The following is a 17,100-nucleotide window of genomic DNA, read 5'->3' as shown; positions in this document are numbered from 1 at the left end:
TAGGTCTGTAAAAAAGATGTAAAAAATATATATTTCATTACATATATGAGAGTTAAAATAAAAAACTGGAGTTTTCTGTAAGTCCTTTCTTGCCTCTCCCAAATTCTCCTATTTCATTGAATGGAGGTGATTTTATTTTCCTCACATAATTTTTATTTTCAAAATAGGATTTTAGTTAGTTTGGTCACTGGAAAGAGGTTAGAGATCACAGGTATTGCACTTTTGGTCATCACAAATATTAGTGTGTACTGTTGCTCATTCCTTGATGCATAAATAAGGAGCCTTGTCCACTTGCAAATAATGGTCACTCGCTTTATTGCTAATATTTATTTTATTTCCAGTATAAATGTTAGATTGATGGGAGTGAAAGCTTTGAATATTTTCTACTTTCAAAAACTGAGTTACTTTTATTGGGGGTGGTGGTGTGTTATTCAGTTTCTTTCCAACTAAGCATAGTAAGAATTTTTTCCTTTTGTTTATGTTCTTCTTTTCTACAACAGGGCACTAAATGCTTCAGTTGTAGACTAATTTGAAACAATGTTTCAATTTAAAACACCATCTCTGTTGTTGCTGCTGTTATATCTCTAAATTGCTCTATCACATTTAATTACATCAGTTTCATCAGTCTACATTTGTCACGTCCTCTGTACCTGAAATATTGAAGTAGTTTAGTCATTCTTGTCCATCAAATGGACTCTAACACAGGATTCTTTTGGGTGCTGAGACATGAATGATTTATGAGTTACTGATTTCTAGTCATTCCTTACTTTTACTGGAAATTTTCATTAAGAATTTTGTTGATTTCAACTAAGATTCATTTAAACCCACTGTTTATGCGGATGTGGCAGCATTTCAGTGGTGGGTAAAGTGAATTCTGCACTAATAGATCGTAAGTCTGTAAAGCACTTCAGGATCTTCCTGGCTGATAGGTGCTATACAATAAAGATATTATTCGGGTGCCAGGTTTAGTCTAAAGTAACATGAAACAGCTGTCTCTGAACTTCAGAAAATCTGTAACAAATGCAGGAACTGTTAAACGGTAGAATGCTTAACTTGTGTTTTCATTTGTGCTGTGCAACACTTGGCTTTGTATTATTCAGTGCACTTTGCTTTCAGGCTGGTCATAGTAGGACATTCCTATAGCTTCAGTAATTATATGCCCACACTAGGATCTTTACCTTACCAGTTTCATTTGCGATTTGTAGAAACAAGACACCAGTAGCAAATTTCATAGAGAGATACTTCTTATGCAGCAGTTTTTCTGGAGGTCAAATACTCCTTGCTGATTCCTCTCGAGTCCCCCATCCCTGTTAATCCAGTACATTTTCTGTTGACAGAACAGGTGATAAGCCTCCTCATACTTCTCACCAAGGTGTCTCAACCTTGGAGGGATCACTTTAGAGGCGAGAACTTATTTTCCATGTCCATTCAATTCTTGGCTTCCCCAGTGGTTGCATTTCTGGTATGGTCACTTGTAACTGTACAGACACAACCAGCTTCCTTCAAGTGGCCTACCAAACAGCAGTCTGACAGGAAAGGCTTTCAATAATTACATCTAGGGCTTGATCTGAAATGGTGATAGAGGTGAGTTTCTCTCTCCAGTGCCTTCATCAAATACCCTAGTTAGTTTCTTATCTTTTTACATGTCTCCTATTGTTCCCAACTAAATTTTTTTGAAGTTTCTTGGACTGAGACAAGAAAAAATGCTTTTAAGTTCCTCAGTTGTAACTTCTAATGATTGATGACAGGTTTAACCTATTTTTCCCCATTCCCCATCAACATGACTGGTATAGGAGCCTTTTTGGAGAATGGGATGGGGGAGAGGCCTCATCAGTATCATGAGTGAGAGGGCTCCCAATTAGAAAGTATTTTAAGGGTCTCTAAGAGGGAATGTTGCTCAAGAAGAAGATAGAAGCTTTCTTCCTAGTGGCAACTACCACAACATGACAGAACCACTTCCTCAAGCTTCCCTCCCTAGATGAGCTTTTTACTTTGGCTTATGGCTCAGTGCTCATGTTTCTAAAGGTCTCAGTCTTTCTACTATCCACTTTTTAAAAGATGGCCAGTACATTCTTCTCTGTCATTTCTCTTATGATTCTTTTCTCCTACTATGTGTATTATCTTACTTGGTGTAATCCTGAGTGGAGCTGGGAGCAACTCTCTGCATAAAGAATTTGAAAAGAGGTATCTTTCTTTTATTCACTTCCTTTCATTTAGCTATTGCACACCTGCACTTCTGCACCAAAAACAAACTTTTGGTCTTAATTCGAAGCACCTGATTTTTACTGATAACTGAGGGATGTGTGTGACTTCATTTCTGAATGTGGAACACTTATTGTCTTAGACAAAGTGCCCTAGAAACAAATGGTCACTAGCAGACTAATTCCTAGGCTATCACTAAACGAAGGAGGTAGAAACTAACACTTTATTTTCTTCCGATCAGTAAAAGTGAGTGTCCCCACTTTTTCTCTGTCCATTCCCTCGGTGAGATTTTTATCTTGGTGTGAGATACCACAAAATAAGGAATGTAAATTGTTGTTTAAAACCTTTCCGTCCCCTCTGCATGACATATATTCAAGACCACATGTTAGCTTTGCCCCTTTTTTTCCATCCCCGGTCCAGAGACTAGCTTTTATTTTCCTTTTGGCAACTTGAGACTCCCCTTTTGTTAAATGTACACAAGACAGCAGGTACTGTAGTTGTAAAATGTGAGATTTTACTGTTGGATTTTTTCTGTGGCCTTTGCCTCCAGAGTTGGAATGTAAATAGCATTGATCCTTTCACCTTTTTTTTTTTTTAAAGTGGGGTTATATGACAATTGTATGCCATTGCTGTTGGTGAGGGAGGAGGAGGCTTACAGCCAGTTCTTGTGACTCTCTTGAGCAAGTCTTCATGTGGAAGTCTTCGGAAGGCACAGAAATTAATAATTTTGCTGCTTTTTCAGTTTCCCTCAGATTTTTGCAGCAGAAATGGTAAATGGTTCACTAACACGTGGTGGACATAGTGCTGTCAGCATGTTTGCCAAAGCTAAGCCAAACATGAGGTTTGGCAGCCACGCCTCGGTTTCTTCTTTGCATAGTATTTGTACAGTGGAGGAGAATTGAAAAGTAGACCCCTCAAGCTCAACAGGGCACAGACCAAGGAAAGTCTGATTCAGTGTTCAATAGCAGATTTTTTTTAAAAAAAAAAAGGAAAGCAAACGCTAATGTGCAATGTTAGCCTAAGAAAACTGAAATACAGCATTGAACTTAGCAAATAAAAATATTAAAATGGAACTCCTCATCGTACGCGTATAGCTTTCTTTAAAAGCGTATACCCCTGGGCCTCTTGGAAAACCTGGCTTATAGCAAGCCGAATATGCTAAAAGATGTCTGGAATATGAGATTAGAGTGAATAATGTACCATTCTCCTTAGAATACTGCCCGTAGAACACATTTTAGAACCGTGGTATAAACAGGCAGACATTGGAGATTTAAAGAGGAAAAAACCCTTGTTTTTTTTTAAGCTCCGTTTATTAAGATCCTTTAATAAACAATAAAAACATCACTAGCCCTGAGCTAAACCATTGTTAATTAGGGCACATGATACTTGTTGCATCACAGCCCCTCCAAAACCCACAATCTGTTAAGAAAAAGCTTGTGTTTACTGGGCTTTGCAGGTTAAATAAAACGTACTACTACTTAGACCAATATTGTGGGACTTGTACAGACAAGCGCCTTCTGGTAGAACACCTTGTAACTAACCCTTATGCGGAAGCATTCTACAATCTGTTGTCGTAATTCCATGTTTTTAAAAATGTGCTATAGGATGGGCTCTTTGAGACCCAAATTGCTTCTTAACCATTGGCCACCAGACCATTGTGTATGATGTCAGGTTTTGGCCTCAGGTACTGTGTTCCTTTACTAAAAAACGTGTTTTTAATTCATAGGCCAGATGTATCAACAGTATCAACAGGCCGGTTATCCTGCTCAGCAGCCACAGGTTCAGCCTCAGCAACAATATGGTGTGCAGTATCCAGGTAAGCAGCTGCTGCTCTCAAATTTCTGTGTAGGTGCACAATATGATCACTGAATTTTTCTTAGTGCCAAAGTATTAATTTCACTTTGTACTTGAGTGGCAGTGCAAGGCGCTGAGCATCCATCACTTCCATTGACTTCAGTGGGATTAGAGGGCATTCAGCAGCTCCTTAAAATATATTGCCCTTAATTTGTCAGTATTTCTGTTCTCCTAGCACTAACTGTAGATCTGTGAAGTTTATCCTGATGTTTGATTTTCCTAACATTCAATGCTACTCGATTCTGAACTAGAGAGGATTTTTCAGGGTTACCCAACAGAATGCCTTGTTACAAAGGCAGACAAATGGAAAGAAAATCGTAAGGAGTTAAGAAGCTGTCTCAAGGCAATGTTTTTAGTTCTGTTGAAAAAAAGATGAAGTACTCCACTCTGATGCCACTGAACCCAGTAAATTGTACAAGAAAATGCCGCAACCTCTCAATACCTTGCAAATCAAATACAGCATGCAAAGTGAGGCTTTCCCATTACTTTACATTTGGTGTGAACCCTGGATTATAGCAGTTCTTCTGTATTTATCTAAACTGTCACCCAAAAGAAACTAGTTTCCGGGACTGATTTAAAAAAACTGTAGAAGTCAATAGTACTTGAACTTAACAATCACTGTTTTGTTTTCTGTCAGCAGAACACTTTAATGCTGTGACCTTGTGCTACATGATTGAGGGGTGAAACTGAATAAAAAGCTAGGCTTCTACATGGCCCCCAAATGAAAAAATATTAGGGTTACTTTCAGTTCAAAGACATGGAAAAAGGGAACTTTGAATTTCCTTTTAAATGACACAATATCTAATAATTGATCCTAGTAATAATTCAGTTTATTCAACTGTTTAGTTACTGTGACAGTAATCAGTAAAGGTATTTATTCATCCTTTTAGATACTGCAGAGTAACACTGCTCTGATCCTGTAATCCTATGAAAAGTTTAATAAAGGCCAATAGACAAATATCAGTATAAACATCTCTGCCAGTTGTTTTAAACTTACATCACAGGAAATTGGCACAGTGTAAATTCAGTGTACGTGTCCTTAGTGTTTAATCACATACCAAGTTTTTATCTCACGCAAACCTTTGCAGAACGCTTACAAAGGAATAGGAATTGTTTGTTTGTGTATAGATGAAGCTGTTGCTGTTTTAGAAACTTGTGTAGCAAAGTGCACTAATTTGAGGAGTTTAATTTACTTTCAATAATAGACTGTTTATCCTTTGCATAACTGGTAAGTGAGCCTTGAAAACTTCAGACATGGAGGTTTGTTCTCAGTGTGTCATCTTTTTCCACCTCTCAGCACTCTGCTAAGCTGTGGTTGATTGCTCTGTGCAGACCCTTCCTCCCCACTGCAAAATTCATGTTTTGAAGACAGTGTCAGACCTCCTGAAACCTAATTTCAGCAGAGGTAGGAGGGTCTGTCTGATGCTTTCCAGTCTTGAGATTTGAATGGTTCTTCTAGTTTCCAAGCTAGTTTTACTTATCCTTAATAATAACTCTTCCAGTAGAATACCAGATGAGTCTGCTATTGTGTTTCTATGAAGGTCTGGCATATTGTGGGAATTCTACTTTCTCAAACTCCACAACTTTCTAAAAGTGTCAGTGAAACAAAACAAAAAATTGGAAACCTCAAAGAGCTATTTTTCTAACGAGATTTATTTTCATGCTTGGATTAATCTGTCAAGGTAGGGCTCCTCATAAATAAACTCTTAACAGATGGCAGTCAAGGTAGATCTATACCCTTTCCCTCTGTAGCTTTGATCCTCATCAAAGGGATTGGACTTGCTTGGACCTCCATCTACCTCCTTTCAAGCACCAGTTCCCCTATGAGTGGGTTATAGTTCCCACTTGCCTCTTCTGGCAGATGGGCTTGGCATAGTGCTGACTTTTGGTCATGCCAATGAAAATGGAACCTTTAAAAGGTTTGTTTCATGAGTAAATTTTGAATCCAGTATCAAGGTGAGTTCAAAATTTACTCCAATGCATTCTTCAGTCCTTATTTTCTATCTTCAGGGATGTGCGTTTTTAATAATTCTTATATATCTGGTGTTTAATGCTGACAGGATTCCAGTCAATGGAGAGATTTCATTGCAAGTAGCTGCAGGTGTGTTTCATGATAGAGATAAAAGTAGCTATCACTTTATAGCAGGATTTTTGTTGTTTATATCTCCCATCTGAGAAATTCCCAGGGAAGCTGCTATTACATAAATAAATCACATTTGGGACATAGTAAACTGATGCCAGCAGCAGTTGCACCTTAAGAAGTGCTTTCACATTTGTTTAGCTTATGAATACTAAAAGCTGTGAACCAAACAAAACACTAGGCAATGATTTAGGTGTGAATTCAGTGCAAGTATTCTGCACTGACGTACGATCTACTTACTGAATGAAACAAAGTGAAAGCACCTGTCCCAAATGAACCGTTGCCTTTCAGTGTACATTTGAGCCCTTTAAATTCCTTCATAATGTGAAAACCAAGAGTCTGTATGCTATTCTCCCCTTGTTTCTCAAATAGAAACCTTGGGAATAATTATCACTATAAAACCTATAATCAGGGTTGTGTCTTTCAGCCTAAATGTAAAAGCTTTATTTTGCCCTGAATTAAAAACTCTTTCCCGTTACTAGAGAGCGTTCCATTTTAGCACACCACAGACAGACAAGAAAAACTGCAGTTCATTACCATCCAGCTGTGTGCACTGTCTGTTGCATATCTTAACCCTCCAGGTTCTTTCTTGTGCTTATTAGCGATCACTCAGATATCTCTGTTTATAAGGAAATAATCACTTTCTCAAAGTAAATATGCTGCTTTATTTTCAACTAAATATATTGCTGTGTTTGTTTTGTCTTTCTAGCAGGCTACAGCCAGCAGCCTGCTCCTCAACAAGGACAGCAGTTCCAAGGATACAGTCAGCAGCCATCACAGGCTCCGGCTCCTGGCTTTCCTGCTCAGCCTCAGCAGCAGTACCAGGCAAGCTCCTACCCACCACAGAACTATACTACACAAGCCTCCCAGCCTGCTAATTATAATGTGGCCCCTGCTTCCCAAGCTGCAATGGCTCCAAGCCAACCAGGCGCGTATCAACCAAGGCCAGGTTTCACACCACCCCCTGGAAGTACTATAACTCCCCCTCCAGGTGGGCCTAACCCGTACGCACGTAACCGTCCTCCCTTTGCTCAGGGCTATACTCAGCCAGGACCTGGTTACCGCTAAGGAAGCTCAGCTGCTGAATCACACAGGTAAATACAAGCAGCTATTTACTATTACTACATCCCAACAGATTCCAATATTTAAAATTGGTATTAATGTTCCAAAACGATAAGAAGTCAGAGCATTCGTTCAGTGTTGTTGGAACAAAAGACCAAATGAATCTTATTTCCTGCTTTAAACTATATCCGCTTCCTACTTAGATTTTGGGTTTTTGGAAACACTTCCTAAATGTTTGTAAGGTGATTGACATTCTAGCTTGCCTTGTCTGAAGGAAATTAAAATGCTAGTTGGAAATTTAGCCCACTTATCTGGCTTGTTTTTACTAATAACATGATGTACTAAATTAGACCCACTCTGGAATTAAAACTAGGTATTATGTATAAATTTGTAACATTCACATTGAAAGCTAATAAAAATATTGAATCCAGTACTTGTTTTTTAATTATTAAGCACATTTCTTTTTACATGCGTACCTGACAGACTACAAACTATTCTTGCCAGGCCTTAAGGGAAAGGATAATTTTTTTTTTAAAAACGTAGTTACCTGCAACACAGACCCGGGTAAGTATTACAAATGCAGACTGCTTTTGCACATGTTATATTCAGGACGAACTCTTGTCACAGATTACCAAATCATGTTAGTTTTCACTGCGTTAATACAGCTCACGTTGAGGGACATAACTGTCATTCAGGGGAAGCTTTGACTTGATAGAAACGTTTTGGTGTTAATGTTTCCAGGCAAAACAAGGAATATAATTTTTTTTAACCACAAACCTTTTGCCAGCCAGAGCAACTTGGAGAGAGTAATTCTACAAACTTCTGAGTCCAGAAAAAAACAAGTCATGCCTGTAACAAAACCCAATATTCTTCGGTTGACAGGCACAGGCAAGTATGTAGCGCATCAGTTACAGGAAAAAGAGTTTAAAGAGCTGTGCAGACCTAATGGAAATATTTCAAGAAACCCTGATACTTCACTTCACTTCTCGCTGTAGTGATGGTTCATTCAGAAAAGGATTGACAGAGTAGGCGAGAGACGCTTGTAATGTATTCTCTTCTGTTGATTGATAGAAGGCTGCCAGTTTGGTGCTACCTTTCACCCACCATTTTGTCTCAATATACAACACTTGAGTAGAAAACCAATCTATATAAAACAACTTTAAATGATTAAAAAACATTTTATTAGAGTACAGTGTACCTGCAATGTACTTTTTAAGGCATTTTCTACAAATGACGTATTTCTTTGGTGTTCCTGTTCATACCTTTATTCATTGTATTAGAAACACCCTGCTTAAAAAAACCCATCTCTTTATTTAGTTCATAAATGTTCAAGCAATACAACATCTAGCATTTTGGGAGGGGAAGAAAGGGTAAGTAGTTTTTTAATGGAACTACTGTAAAAGTAATTCTGAAAAAAATAATTTCACTCTACTTTTCCCCTTGTCCCACAATAACAATTCTGTGAAACAGCTTTTTTTATTTAATAAAGCAAACCTGATTGTGCTGTAAAGAAAGACTGGTATTGTGAGCATATCCTCCTACACCTTATTAAATTCTGTGGTGCTATACATTTGGCCTGCAAAGTAGTTCATCAACACTTCAGAAAACCCACTGCAGTAGAGGCAGATTTGACTTCTGTTCCCCATGCACGATGCCCACCTGAAAGCCGGATTAAGTAAAAATACTATTCAGCAACTGTGTTTAGGGACACAGACTATAATTTTAACCACATCAACAGGCATGGTTTCTCAGTGACAGAATCTACACTTCTGTCATAGAGTTGAAGCTATGCTTGCATTTTTTAAACATAAAAATTGCTTTCTTGGTGCTAACGCATTTAAAATACAACAAGCTTTCTTCCAATTTTGGCAAGAGCACAAATTGTCTATTTAGCTGTAAGGGGAAAAGCTCTTTAATCTGAGTATAAAGTACAGAAGTCAGTTTGAGAGCTTTCCCCATATATTTAAATTAGAAATTGCCAGAGACTTTACCGAATTATCTCGACAGGTAGCATAGGACACTATATACTTCAGTAACAGTGAATATCTAAAATTAAATGTATACTGCAGTTTCATGATCAACTTTGCCATAACTCCCTCAAAATATTTGTTACAACACTGTGATAAATAATATACAAACTGTATCTTTTAAAATACCATATAAACTGTACCTTGATACCCAGAATATAGGGAGCCAGCTTCCCCAGACCTTATCCTATGATGTGTGCTTATCTTGCTTTGTGGTAAAATGGAGTAACTATAGTAAGCAGTCTATGCTATGAAACACACTTAATGCAGTATTGTCATTAGACTTTTATAAACTTTATACATGGGTAAACATGTTTAAATGACAGGAAGACCATAAACATTTCCATCTCTGAACTTGTTCAGGGTAGGGGCAGGGTAGCGATAGACCTTCTTTCATTTTTAAGTTCATGTAGCAGCTACCATTTACCAGGTATTGAAGTTCCACACTCGTACCAATGAACGTAGGTAATATGGGTCTCTCCACCTATTTTTCCAAACTTGACAGGTTCCTGGCGAACTGCTCTGAAAAAGCCTGATAAACAGTGAGGAAAGGCTTAGTACAGGGTGGGGAGAAAAAGACAGTACCTTTCAAAGGTGCTCTTGATTCTCATAGGGAGTTTATCTGACTTCAGAAGCTCAGTGGAAAGTTCAGCCCTTACCAACTGCCTGAATACTGCAAGCTGAATTTAGACACATACCATAGCAAATAAGAGACAATAGTTTGTCCAGCAGCACATAATAATAATCCATTCTGGACAAGTTGTGGGGGAGAAGAGGTCATCCAGAGGTTGGGGTGGCAAGGCTTGTCTTCTCTGGGGCCTCCCTATCCAGAATACACAGGGAGAGTAGGCAGGAAGTGGAGAATTCTCTGTCTCCATGTTGCCACTGAAAGTGCTTGTGGGGGGCATGGGTGAGGAGGGGAGAATCTCTCATCCCTCCCTTTTGGATATATGAAGCCCTCAAGGCATACAGCAGCCATGTGCAGGGGGTGCTGTGCTGCCCTGCCCTATAATAGAGGCATGTCTGAACTGTATTCCAGATGCTGTGGGGTTTGCCAGTATTGGGGATCAGGAAGGAATTTTCCCTGGGGCAAGAATGACAAGGGACACAGTTGGTGGATTTTTTTCCCCACTTTTCTTGCAGTATCCTGGAAGCCTGGTGTGAGGTTAATGAGGAGTAAGGACAGAATTTAAAAGTTGAGAGAGTGGAATTTCATTGCAGCTTGCATCTAGTGCCTGTGAAGGTGCCAGCTCCCAGAGGTAAACACACCCAGGAGATTATTGCGGAACCCTATGAGCCTGGAAGAAGATGGGGGAGGCTTTCATATGTCCCCTCAATTCCTCTTGCAAGGGGAGGGTGACAGGATTCTGAGTGGGCTGAACCCTAGGGGGTAGACTGAAAAGGGCCAGCACAGAATAGTGGTTATTTGGCACCACACTGGATCAAGAGAAATGCCTCCTGTTGGGGAGAGTGGGCCAAAGTTAAAAGTTGCAGCCTTCTGCTTTAAAGGTGAGCATCTGCTGAAACTGGTTTTACTTTTGGAGACGAGCGGCCAGTACTGTTAACACTGGGAAAAATCCAAGTTAGCTTTTAACATAGCAACTTCAAGTGAAATGCATACTGAACTTGTTTTGTGGAAACTTCTCTAAATATGATCTTTCTGAAGATTTAACAGCTGAGGTATAAACTGTTAAGCTCAGTACCTGAAGGCAAACATTAATTCTGTTTGTAAGCTTACCAGATACTGTACTTGTGTATAAATGCTTTTAAAAACTAAATCTGGCATTTCTGAGCTTTACTGGCTTGACAATGCCAGCTTGAATACAAACAAACTTATTTATTTGCTCTCAGGAAGGCAATTGCAAGAGGTTCAGATTTATTCTTTTTGGACATAACAGTTCAATTCTGGGGATTTTATTAGTATTTAGGGCTTAATATGTGCTTTTAATGTGGAAAGCACCTAAAACATTAAGGCCTGGTCTACACTCTGATTTTGTGCTGGTATAAATACCTCAGTTAGGTTTTCTTTAAAACATAAATCAATAGACATGCAACCCGTAGTGCGGATGCCTTATGCAGATATAGCTTATTCCACTTCCCTACAGAGGAAGGGTAATAAGGTATACCGATAGGACTACATCCACCCTACGATCCGTTGTAGTGCTTTAATGACACTGGCATACCTAAATCTTTTCTGTATAAACAAGGCCAGGTCTACACTTAGGAGAGCTTTACTGGCATCGTATACTGGTATAGCTACACTGGCAAAGATTTCCAAGTGCATCAAACGTGCAGTTTGGCCAGTTGAACTGCATCTGCACATGAGGCTTTTGCTGGTACAGACACCTATGTCAGTGACAAATCACACCTCATCGTAGCTATGCTGGCAAAAGTCTGAGGTATAGAGTCTCAACTCCTTGTGAGGTTGGTATTGGTAACTAAGGCTTAATTATCCCCATTTTACAGATGACAAATCTGGGGAAGAGAGATTAAGTCACTTGTCCAAGGCTATGCCTCAAGTTCAAAGTTGTGATTAGAAAACAGTTTAAGACATCTAGTCCATGCACAGCTGCCTCTCAGAAGTCTAGGCATCTGATTTGAATTGCAGTGTATGTACTGAATTAGTGCAGTAGGAATTCCCCCCCCCCGACAATTAATTTTTCCTTTCCAGTTTGTCTTTCATTATTATCACTAAGCAAAGCTACATAATGCACAACTCTGCTGATTTATAGCACTTTAAAACCAACCATGCTGGTGTGACCATAAAGTTACAAACTGGCAGGAAGGCTAAGACAATGGTTTTCTTTAAAGGCTTTTAATGTTTAACACTGATGAAAAAAATGTTAGTAAGAGCTCTCTCATATTTTAAACTTCCCATCTACCACCATACTAGTTACAATTTCCCTCTATCACAGTACTGTTCATCATCAAACCACACCATGCTGCCCGAGATGGAAATACACAACATTAGCTCTGTTATGCAAAATTATGGATGAAATTGAGGCAGAGCACAGAATTCAGTGTCAGAGCCACAATTAGAACTCGGGAGCTCCTGATGCTGTCCCACACTCAGATCATGCTTCTCTCCCCCCAAGTGAAGAGCACGTCAAAGGGCTTTCCTTTCCAGGATAACAGGTTGCATCACTCTTACACGGCCTAACTCCCAGGTGGCTGACAACTGTAGGCTGGCTAATCCTTAATGGTTTGGGGGGCATGGGGTGGAATAGCATCATGCCCAGGCACGAAGGATAATTTTGATCTGGGAAGACAGCTAAATTTGGGACTCTACCCTGTCTAACTCAGACTGGGTATTAGCCTTAAAGCCATCAGCAGGAGAAAAATCAGACCATGGGGTTGGGGGAGATTTGGAGAGTTTTGTTACAAGTACACTCTTTAGAACTTACCATCTTTGGTTGGTAACTGGTCTGGGAAAACTTGCTGCCCTGTCCGTCCATCTAAAAATGAGTCCACAAATTGACAATGATCTTCTCCATGTCCCCTCTCGTCTCCTATGTTGTAAAATTGTCCTGAAAATGGAAAGAAAATATGAGGAAAACCCTTTGAAGAACAACATCATCAAAGCTTTTGTTAGTTCCTTTGTAGCTGAGCAGGTATTGAGTTCCAGTGTTCATTTTGTCTCAATGTTAAGTCTGATGCTGCCCCCAATTAAGATCTAACTCTGTTTTTACAGCATTGTGTAAATGCCCAAACACAATGCCAATTAATGAAAAAGCACAAATTGTGTTTGACAAAAGCACAAATTTCCATGTTTTTTCCTCCTGACATTAGTATATTTTATATAACATCAGTGCTGATGTGATCCTTCTTCTGTTTGCCAGAAGCTGGGAATGGGCAACAGGGATGGATCACTTGAGGATTACCTTTTCTATTCATTCCCTCTGGGGGCACCTGGCATTGACCACTGTCAGAAGACAGGACAGTGGGCTAGATGGACCTTTGGTCTGACCCAGTATGGCCATTCTTAAGTTCTATTGAAAAAGCAATCCAATATTACTCCAGAGAAATTTTTATAGGCCACATCTAACACATAGCAGGCCAGATTCTTCAAGCCTGCTCTCCATTTTTGTGCTTACAATGTGTGTATAATTCACATTCTAGAGATGACTAAATAGCTAATATGTACCCACTCATGCATTAGGTGAGAAGCATGAGAAAAAACACCAGGCTAACTCTTACTGGACCTATAGAAAAAATATTTTCAGATAAATGAATCATTGCTTCATTAATGCTGTCCTACATATTATTCTTAAAATGAGCAAAGATTGATAACATAAAACATCCAATCAATGCATCCGATGAAGTGGGCTGTAGCCCACGAAAGCTTATGCTCAAATAAATTGGTTAGTCTCTAAGGTGCCACAAGTACTCCTTTTTGCGAATACAGACTAACACGGCTGCTACTCTGAAACCAGTAAAACATCCAAAGAGCTTAAGGGCTAAATCCTGGTTCCCTTAAACTCAATGATTAGGTTCAAGTTTACAGGTAAAATCCTCCCAAACAAGGACCAACAATTTATCAATGTCTTCCCAAATGAAAGATAAACAATCTTGCTGCATCAGAATAGATCTAAATGTTGACTCTGTGCAGAGGGAGGATACAAACAAAAGCTCCCTTTGGAGGAAATGCCTTGCCAAAATGTTCATCTCTGGTTGACTAGTCTTTGTGCATGAAATTTTGCTCTTCCTTTTGAAATATACCAAAGAAGTCCACCGCAGTAGCATTTCATTTCAGAAAGGGGAACTACACAACAATGAGGAAGCCAGTTAAACGGAAATTAAAAGATACAGTCACAAAAGTGAAATGCCTGCAAGCTGCACAGAAACTTTTTAAAATCATCATAATAGAGGTTCAAATTAAATATATACCCCAAATCAAAAAACATGGTAAGAACAAAGTGCCACCCTGGCTAAACAACAGAGTAAAAGGTTAGAAGCAAAAATAAATCCTTTAAAAAGTGGAAGTTAAATCCTATTGAGGAAAATAGAAAGAAGCATAAACTCTGGCAAGTGAAGTAAAATTAGGTAGATCAAAAAAGAATTTGAAGAGCAACTAGCCAAAGATTTAAAAACTAATAGCAAATTTTTTTTTTAAGTACCTCAGAAGCAGGAAGCCTGCTCCACAATCAGTGGGACCACTGGCCACTCGAGGTACTAAAGCAGCTCTCAAGGAAGATTAGAGCATTGCAGAGAAGCTAAATCAATTCTTTGCACTCACAGCAGAGGATGTGAGAGAGATTACCTTACCTGACCCGACCCATTTTTTTTACGTGACAAATCTGAGGAACTGTTTCAGATTGAGATGTCAACAGAGGAGGTTTTGGAACAAACTGATAAATTAAACAGCAATAAGTCACCAGGACCAGATGGCATTCACCCAAGAGTTCTGAAGGAACTTGTATATGAAATTGTAGAACTCCTAACTGTGGTTTGTAACCCATCATTTAAATCAGCTTCTGTTCAGATGACTGGAGGATGGCTAATGTGACACCAATTTTAAAAAAAGGCTCCACAGGTGATCTTGGCTATTACAGGCTGGTAAACCTGACTGAAGTACCTGGCACATTGGTTGAAACTATAGTTAAGAACAGAATGATCAGAGACACAGATTAACAAGAGTTATTGGGGAAGAGTCAACACGGCTTTTGTAAAAGGAAATCATTCCTCGCCAATCTATTATAATTCTTTGAGGGGGTCAACAAACATGTGGACAAGGGTGATCCAGTGGATCTGTACTTGGACTTTTGACAAAGTCTCCCACCAAAGGCTCTTAAGCAAAGTAAGCAGTCATGGGATAAGAGGGAAGGTTCTCTCATGGATCGGTAACTGCTTAAAAGACAGAAAACAAAGGGAGGAGTAAATGGTCAGTTCTCAGAAAGGAGAGAGGTAAATAATGGGGTCCCCCAGGGAGCCAGTGCTTTTCAACATGTTTATAAGTGATCTGGAAAAAGCAATAAACAGCTAGGTGGCAAAATTTGCAGATGACACAAAATTACTCAAGATACACCGTACCCTTGCTACAATGCGCGCCTATATAGTGTGAATTCGCGTATAACGTGCTCGCGGCCATGATCCCAAATTTAATTACTTTAATTGGAATTCATTTTAACACGGTCCCCGCGTTAACACGGTGCCGCACATGGATCCCAAATCCCGCGTTCTAGCGAGGGTCCGGTGTAGTTAAGTCCAGAGCAGACTCCAAAGAGTTACAAAGGGAACTCACAAAAGTGGGTGACTGGGCAACAAAAATGGCAGATGAAATTCAATGTTGATAAATGCAAAGTACAGCACATTGGAAAACATAATCCTATCTATCCATACAAAATGATGGGGTCTACCTTAACTGTTACCATTCAAGAAAGAGATCTTGGAGTCATTGTGGATAGTTCTCTGAAAATATCAGCTCAGTGTGCACCAGCAGTCAAAAAAGCGAATAATGTTATCTGAGGAGAGGTTAAAAAGACTGTGACTTTTCAGCCTGGAAAAGACACGAGTAAGAGGGGATATGATAGAGTCTATAAAATCATGAATTCATGGAGAAAGTGAATAAGGAGTTGTTACTCCTTCATATAAAACAAGAACCAGGGGGTCACCCACTGAAATTAATAGGCAACAGATTTAAAACAAACAAAAGGAAGTACTTCTTCACATAACATACAGTCAACCTGTGGAACTCTTTGCCAGGGGATGTTGTGAAGGCCAAAACTATAGTGGGGTTCAAAAAAGAATTATGTAAGTCCATGGCGGAGAGGTCCATCAATGGCTAGTAGCCAAGATGGTCAGGGATGCATCCCCATGGTCTGGGTGTCCCTAAACCTCTGTTTGCCAGAAGCTAGCAGTGGATGACGGGTTGGATCACTCAATGATTGCCTGTTTTGTTCATTCTCTGAAGCATCTGGCACAGGCCACTGTCAGAAGACAGGATAGTGGGCTAGATGGATCACTGGTCTGACCCAGTATGGCCATTCTTATGAAAGGCACTTATTATGGTTTTCGTTTTCAGCTGTGTTTGTGTTTCTTCCATGGGAGAGTTGGTCTCCGGTGCTCATTAGGAGGGAGTTTCTCTTGGATAAATTTATAAACTGAAATGAAGAATATTCAGGCAGCTCAAAATTGCAGCTGCTGAAGGCCACATTTAAAATTTAAATTTTAATGATTTTAGCTGACATTATTTGCTGGAATGCTTACATTGCAGTGCTAAGGAGGACTGTTAAATTAGATCAGAAGAGGCTGCTGTTTTATAGGAACAGCATTGGCATGTTTAGAATAGAGCAGTTTTCCTCTTTTATCCAGTGTTTGTATTACTAATACACAGTTGCTTCTCAGCTACTGCAACATAAATACACACTCCAAAAAACTCCTTTTCAACTCATCATCTTAAATGATGAAAAATGAAACAGGTAATACAGGCAGGCCTCTAGCTTATAAAGAAATCTGTCCATGTGGCTTTCAGGAGGCCTCTGCATAGATAGATCTTTTTTTGCAGGATCTACTTTAACATTTCACCGTGTATATTACTCACCTTTCAGAATTTTCCTCAGCAGGGAGTTTCCCTTTCAGGCTCTCACACACTATCATGATGCTACAATATTTGAATCTGAACAAAAACAGTTTTCATTGGAAATTTTGTTTTTTAAATATCTTGGAGAAAGTGTATATTGATGTTTGGTTTTGTAAAACCTACCAGTATCTCTCTAACATATTTCAGAAGGGGAGAAAAGCAGAGGGAAACTAATAAATGAGCAAAATGGAAACAAAGGAAGTGACTAACTATGATAGTTTGAGGTATTATGACCT

At 39.2% G+C, this 17,100-nt stretch overlaps 2 protein-coding genes across 39 annotated transcripts in view; one reads left to right on the top strand and one right to left on the bottom strand.

The window, feature by feature from the left end:
* TFG (trafficking from ER to golgi regulator) overlaps window positions 1-7,688 on the top strand; it is a 29,957-nt gene extending 22,269 nt beyond the window's left edge. For 8 of the 15 annotated variants that reach the window (XM_043538575.1, XM_037908205.2, XM_043538581.1 and 5 more), the window contains exons 8-9: window positions 3,929-4,018; window positions 6,906-7,688. In XM_043538575.1, the coding sequence (XP_043394510.1) occupies window positions 3,929-4,018; window positions 6,906-7,264 (449 nt within the window). In that variant the 3' untranslated portion in view covers window positions 7,265-7,688. The remainder of the gene's footprint in view (window positions 1-3,928; window positions 4,019-6,905) is intronic. The other 7 variants (XM_043538578.1, XM_043538585.1, XM_037908223.2 and 4 more) reach the window with 1 other exon arrangement.
* A 732-nt stretch (window positions 7,689-8,420) lies between these two features.
* Window positions 8,421-17,100, bottom strand: part of LOC102940233 (ABI family member 3 binding protein) — a 377,733-nt gene continuing 369,053 nt past the window's right edge. For all 24 annotated transcript variants that reach the window (XM_043538550.1, XM_043538551.1, XM_043538552.1 and 21 more), the window contains 2 exons: window positions 12,690-12,812; window positions 8,421-9,817 (listed from right to left, as the gene is read on the bottom strand). In XM_043538550.1, coding sequence (XP_043394485.1) covers window positions 9,702-9,817; window positions 12,690-12,812 — 239 coding nt within the window. In that variant the 3' untranslated portion in view covers window positions 8,421-9,701. The remainder of the gene's footprint in view (window positions 9,818-12,689; window positions 12,813-17,100) is intronic.

The sequence above is a fragment of the Chelonia mydas genome, chromosome 1, assembly GCF_015237465.2.
Source record: "Chelonia mydas isolate rCheMyd1 chromosome 1, rCheMyd1.pri.v2, whole genome shotgun sequence".
Taxonomy (NCBI): domain Eukaryota; kingdom Metazoa; phylum Chordata; order Testudines; family Cheloniidae; genus Chelonia; species Chelonia mydas.
The sequence above is the reverse complement of the archived record's forward strand: the minus strand, read 5'-3'. Positions and strand labels throughout refer to the sequence as shown.